We start from the raw sequence: 6,638 nt of genomic DNA, 5'->3' as shown, positions 1-6,638 counted from the left end.
AGTTACTGCTACTTCATTACGTGGCGCTGCTCCTCAATATTTATCGAGGAACAGTCCTACAGCTTAGAGGGCGCTGCTCCTCGAATGTCGTTTCAGTGTACGGCTTTCAAGATTACGTTCTCATTACGAAACTCACGCTTCGTGCTCTGTAATTTGTGTCGAATTAAAAAACTTCATCAAGACAATTTGTAAATCTTGTTCGAATCTACTGAAAACCACGCTTTAAATTTATGGTTCTCTTAAAAACTAAAATTTCATATTTTTGAAAATGATCCAACTTTTTGAACTTTTGTCGAATTAAGAAATTTAATGAGAATAGTTTCGAAATACATATATTTTATATGTAGTAGAAATTAGGATTGATATTTATTAACATATTAAAAATATTTTTTTTCCTTTTTTTTCAATTTTCAAAATGTTGAAAAGCATATAACTTTTTTAAATTGTATCGAATTTAAAAAAGTCATGAGCAAAATTTACAATTCTTTTTGCCGTGTATCAGAAAATTTGACAAAAATTTCTAAAACTCATAAAAAAATTTAACTGAGATAGTTTTTTTTTAAATATGTGACTTCTAGGGAAAAATTTAAATGAAATTTCCTAATCCATTAGAAAAATATATTTTTCTGAACATTTACAAAATTTTCAAAAGTATATAACTTCTCTAGTTGTCATTGCGAAAATTCTGATTGGATTATTTGCAAGTCTTCTACCCACCTATAAGAAACTTTGACAAAAACTTCCAAAATCTAAAAAAATGTCAAATTTTGAAAATGCTCTACATTTTTAAATTATGGTTGGAAATATCTGCTTAATGAACTTAACCTTCATTTTGGGAATCTTAATAAGTGCATCAAAGGCTGACTTGATTGAGCAATCCTTCCAAAGTGAGACACAAACAATTTTTTATTATTTTCGGACGATTACATTACAATCTTCTAAATGAGAATGTAAAAATATTAAATAATGCAAATTTACAATAAAATTGAAATTTTAGGAGATGAATTTTGTTATATCAAAGTATGTCCACATGGAAATTAATTTGTTTAAATATCACATATTTTGTTACAAAAGCATATTGTTGAGCTCAATTTCTTGATTTGTATTTCCTAACCGCATTTCATGTATTCAGTATTTACATTTAAATGAAAAGTATGATTTAGGGCGGAACGATTCGGATAATGGGGCGAGATGGGACACTTTTGTCTCTGACGTCTTTGACTGATAACCTCGCTTTGAATCCGATAGTTGTAAACAACGCGGATTTTTTAATAATCCTTGCGAATATGGATTATATAATTCGTAATTATAATTGCACGAACTTGCGATGTTCCGAAAAGCACATTAGAAATGAAAATATTTTCGTAGGTGCGAACTTATTTATTTTTATTTAATGCTCCGCTCTGTCCGATAAGAAATGCCCGCGAAAAATTAAAAACTAGAATAAATTGAAAGCTGAAACATATAATGAAAAAATATATTTTTTTTAATACTTGAGAAATAGAAATTATTAAATATAGGAACAGGAAATCAGATTACCAGAAATCCAAGAAAAAGTAATATTTTCGAAAGTTTAAAAACCCTTCGAACTAAGAAATGTTTGAATAAACAGTCTTTCGAAACTATAGCAAGATTAATTATACATGAATTAAAGTTTTTTAATAATAATCTAAAATCAAAGAGAAATACATAATATAAAGGTAAACGTACAATACAAAACTTCTTTCATCCGTTGTCTCTTTCTTTCCCTTTTAAATAATAAATACATTTCATTTGTGATTCACGAACACTCATAAACTGTTTTACAAAAATAATGTGGTGTTTGCACCATAAAACTGGAATACTATTTATGTTTGTAATTTTTGGAAGACGTTGGATTATTAACAACGTTGAATAAATTTATTTAGTTAAAACTGAGCGCAAGTTGTCGAGGAAAATATCAGCGTGATGTTCAGTGAAAGTGAGAGCAGGCCTGAGTCTTATCGCTTTCTCTCCACAACCTCCGGATTGGATTCCTGTAAAAATAAAAAAATTACTTTTGGCTTTTTAAACATTTTGGATTTAATGGCTCAGCCCACATTTAGGGTCGAATTTCTTTTTAAGGGATTAAAATAATAATGGTGGATTTTCAGTTTAGTATATTTGATAAAAATTTAGACCATTTTTTAATTACCTTTCACGAGTAGTTTTTTGACGGTCGCATCCCGAAGTTCAGGAGTTGCACAGTCGAATGCAATAAAAGTTCCTCGACCCCTGGCAGAGTTGATCAAATGAGGATGTTCATTTTGCAAAGTTGTTAATTGCTTTAACATGTAGTTTCCAACCCGAGCGGCTCTGGCGAGCAAATTGTCTTTGAAAATTACATCAACAATTGCCTCGAGTAAAATCAATTTGCTTGGATCTCCCATCCATGTGTTGAAAACTCGGTATGCCTGTTTTGGCCTAAAAAAATTAAAATCAGAACTAACTGTTGCATAAATGCTAGATAAACATTACATTAATGTTACATTTATGTAACATAAAAATGTATGTCACAGTTACGTAACTATTACTTAAACGCTACGTAGCTTTTAAATAAATGTTATGTAAATATTACATGATTGTTACGTAAATATTACCTAAATATTACATTAGTGTTACATGAATGTTACATGAATAAATTTCACAGAATATTTGTTTGTAAAAATACCTGAAATCTGGATTGTGATAGAATCCGCCAATTTGCATTTTTTTGCTAAAGGTCACGACTTCCGGTGGAGATTCGAGTTCAAAGTGTTCATGACACCACATTTTCCCCGTTGGTCCACCTCCAGTTTGTACTTCATCAATCAAAAGTGCCGCTCCATGCTGAGAATAATTGATATTATTAATATTCAAAAGAAAATTCAAATTACATTTTTTTTTCAGTTTCATTTAGTGCATCGTACCTGCCTAAATATTTTTCACCAAGAAAAAAGATTAAATTTCGGCAAAAAGACGAATTTTAACACCATAAAGAACAATTTTCAACTAAAAAAGCTTATTTTTCCACCGAAACTGGAATAATTAAACGTTCAGTTAAAAACTTAATTTTTTAACAAACAAAAAAGCATAAAAAATAATTACATTTTCAACCAAACAATTAAATTTTCAACGAAAGGGATTAATCTTCAACCAAAAGTATTAATTTTTAAGGAAGTTGTTCATCTTATAACCAAAAAGTTGAATTTTCAAATCAAAAAGGAAAATTCTTAACGAAAAACACAATAATTGAGGTTTTAACCAAACAATATTTTAATTTAAGACCATTAGGAGTTGAATTAAAAAAAATTGATAAAGTTGTAACGAACAGTATAAATTTTAAACTAAGAAAAGAAAGAATTTTCAACTGAAAACGAGAGTATTTGAACTAAACATGGAATAGTAAAGATTTTTAGCAAACAAACCAAATTTTCAACAAGAAATGTAGTTAAATGCAACCAAACAAGGGGAATTTTCACCCAAATAGTTGAATTCTCAATCAAAGCAGATTCATGTTCAAGCGAACATTTAAATTATTAACCAAAAAAGAATAATTCAGTCAAGAAAAAAACAAAATTTTAACCAAATTGTTGAATATTCTACAAAAATAGTTGAATTTTCAACTAAAAAGAATAGCACTTCATAAAATTCTATAATGTTCGTCAAAATATTTCAGTTTGGAACCAAACAATTGAATTTTAAAAGAAAAAAGATAATATTCGTTTTTAAGAGATCCATTTGCAACAAAAGACTTAAATTGAGATCCGGATGCAACAATTGTTGCATCCGGATAAGCGCTCGAAACCGCGTAGAAGTATTGTCCATCCGGGTAAATCTATCGATAAAAAAAGTGGTAGGAACGTAAAACAAAATTTACGTTCGTATTCAGCTTTGACGCGACCGATAAACCTTTCTTATGAAACTTTTTGATTCGATAATTATTACTTAAGATAAACAATAAAAACATAGAAAATTTTTCGATCAAAAATTGATGTTTTGTAAAACACAACTAGAGATTATTCGGCCGTTTGTTGATAAAAATGCTTGACATTTGTATGATGTATTCTCAATATATAAGCGATGATTTTAAACAACGCGTTTTATTTAAAAAGCTAATATTTTTTGTTTGTTTAATAAAAAATTGATTCTGAACGAAAACCACGTTTTGCCAACTTCGACCAGTGGGACGATCATCGAAAAAATGTTAGGCAGCGGCAGTGTGTATTGAGTTCAATTCGCTGCCATTTCTACAATTTTTGACCAATTTTCTTTAAATTTTTAGAAAAACTTTCTCAAATTCTAGTGAAGAACTTTCTCGCGACAAGTTATTTCAATAAACATTTTTTCGATAACTGTCCCACTGGTCGAAGTTGGCGAAACGTGGTTTTCGTTGGGAATCAATTTGCTATTAAATAAAAACAAACATATTCGCATTTTAAGCAAAGTTCGTTGTTTAAAGTCATGGCTAATATATTGAGAATAAACTATACAAATTTTAAGCATTTTTATTAACAAACGGCCGAATAATCGCGAGTTGTGTTTTACAAAATATCCATTTTTAATCGTAAAATTATCTCAGTTTTTATTGTTTATCTTAAGTAATAATTATCGAATAAAAAAGTTTCATGCGAAAAATTTGTCTGACGCGTCAAGCTGAGTACGAATGTATATTTTGTTTTACGTTTTGACCCCATCTTTTATCGATAGATTTTCCGGCTGGACAATACTTCTACGCACTTTCGAGCGCTTGTCGAATTGTTGCATCCGCAATCTCAATTGTCAACCAAGAAACATTTTTGAGGAAAAAAGAAAAAAAAATGAACCCAATTTTTGAATTTCCAAAAAAGAAGTTAATTTGTAACAAAATAGTTCATTTTTGAATTCAAAAAGATAAATTTTCAACAAAAGATTTAAATTTACAAACAAAACTATAACAAACAAAAAAAACAGTTTCATAAAATGGTAGCATTTGGATACAAATAATTAAATTTTCAATCAGATAACTATTAAATTTTGTAAACAAAAAAGATGAATTCGAAAGCAAAAATATAATAGTAGAATATTCAACTAAAAATAATTAGCTTGACGAAAAAAATATAAAGCGGGACTATAATTTACAATTGGTAGTCACCCCTTGTTAGAAAATAAAGTTTATTTTCCACTTAAATTTTTTTCCCTTATTTATTTCAAAATAGATTACCTTTTTCGAAATTGCCTGCAGTTTTTGGAAAAATGCTGGCGATGCATGGTTGTCGCCTCCTTCGGCTTGAATCGGTTCAATAATTATACCAGCGACTGGAATATTCTTTTTCTCGTACTGAACAATTAAGTCTTCCACCTGAAAAAAATTAAAAATTGAGTTCTAAATTTTGTATCCTTAGTGAAATTATTACTTTGAATTTGACAGAAATAAAAATACTTTTTTTACAAACCTCTGCTAGGCATTTTTCGTCCTCTTGTTTATTTTCTCGAACATTTTCCTCGAGTGGATATTTGTATTTTGGAAATGATGCGATTGGCCAATCGAAGGCTGGAACGTCAATTTTGTGGATGTATTTGCTGTGAGTGGTTGACAATACACCCATAGTCCTTCCATGGAAAGCACCTGTTTAGAAAAATAAAGTTCAGTTACACGAAATGTTCAACAGAAAGAAATTTGGAACAAAAAACCCGAACGACAATCATGAAATTGAAACACTTTTTAGGGTGGGATTTTTCTTAATACACTGGAACCTCGATTTTAGTCAACTGCTTTTCTAGCATTCCTAGAACTGATGTCCTTCACAGTTTTGTAATGAGGACAGCCGCGGGTCCCAGGGAGAGGCGATGTTCAGTCAAGCGTTGCAAATAGCATGAGGTAAATTGCATAAATCGAGGTTCCAGTGTAGGGGATTTTTTAGAGTTGAAAAAAATTTTACCTTTGAATGACATAATAGAGTATTGAGGAGCTCCTGGAGCCTGGTTTATCATACAACTTTCCATTTCTTCTTTTGTGAATGGAGCCCCCTGTCTTTTCTTTTCTGCATACCAGAAGAATATCGACTTGAAAGCATTTTCGTTTGAACAAGAGCCACACATCATTGTTGTTATATTTGTTAATCCGGGCGGGGCAACCTAAAAAAAAAACAAAAATAAAAATTGTAAGTACATTTTTTGGTTTGTACGCTATTCCGCTGAGAAAATTGGACAGGATTTGTTCAAATAAATTTTAACTTTTCAATTCGTTTTCCGCATTTGCTATTTTGAGAAATTTCTTTATAATTATATCAAGCGCTTTTAATAGAAACTCTATCAAAATTAAGAATCAATGAATTATTAATAATAATTCACGTTAATATGTTTGTTTTAAAGGAATCCTGAATAATTTTATCGATTATTATATATGAAAATCCTGTTCACCTAATTTAATTTAAATCTCTTAACATTTTCCTGGAAATCTTGTACTTTTCTTTGAGCATTTTCTCATTAGTATCAAAGGGGGAGGGTCGGTAAGGCCGGTTTTTGGCCTAATTTATTTTTGGACCAAAAAATCTGAAAAAATCATGGTAGTATCAAATAATTATCCCGAGTCGATTGCACGCTAAACGGACTACCCTCCACCCCCCAGCCAACCCCATCCCCCCTACAAATATAGGAAA

The 6,638-nt window shown here is 30.2% G+C and overlaps 1 protein-coding gene across 1 annotated transcript in view; it reads right to left on the bottom strand.

Annotated features, from left to right (window-relative positions):
* Positions 1–1,466: 1,466 nt before the first annotated feature.
* LOC117176920 (4-aminobutyrate aminotransferase, mitochondrial) overlaps positions 1,467–6,638 on the bottom strand; it is a 9,480-nt gene continuing 4,308 nt past the window's right edge. The window contains exons 2-7 of the mRNA XM_033367316.1: positions 5,919–6,114; positions 5,433–5,605; positions 5,201–5,338; positions 2,690–2,847; positions 2,174–2,442; positions 1,467–2,015 (exon numbers count right to left, since the gene is read on the bottom strand). Of these exons, the coding sequence (XP_033223207.1) occupies positions 1,900–2,015; positions 2,174–2,442; positions 2,690–2,847; positions 5,201–5,338; positions 5,433–5,605; positions 5,919–6,114 (1,050 nt within the window). The 3' untranslated portion in view covers positions 1,467–1,899. The remainder of the gene's footprint in view (positions 2,016–2,173; positions 2,443–2,689; positions 2,848–5,200; positions 5,339–5,432; positions 5,606–5,918; positions 6,115–6,638) is intronic.

The sequence above is a fragment of the Belonocnema kinseyi genome, chromosome 1 (genome assembly GCF_010883055.1).
Source record: "Belonocnema kinseyi isolate 2016_QV_RU_SX_M_011 chromosome 1, B_treatae_v1, whole genome shotgun sequence".
NCBI lineage: Eukaryota > Metazoa > Arthropoda > Insecta > Hymenoptera > Cynipidae > Belonocnema > Belonocnema kinseyi.
This window is presented reverse-complemented; position numbering and strand designations above follow the sequence as displayed.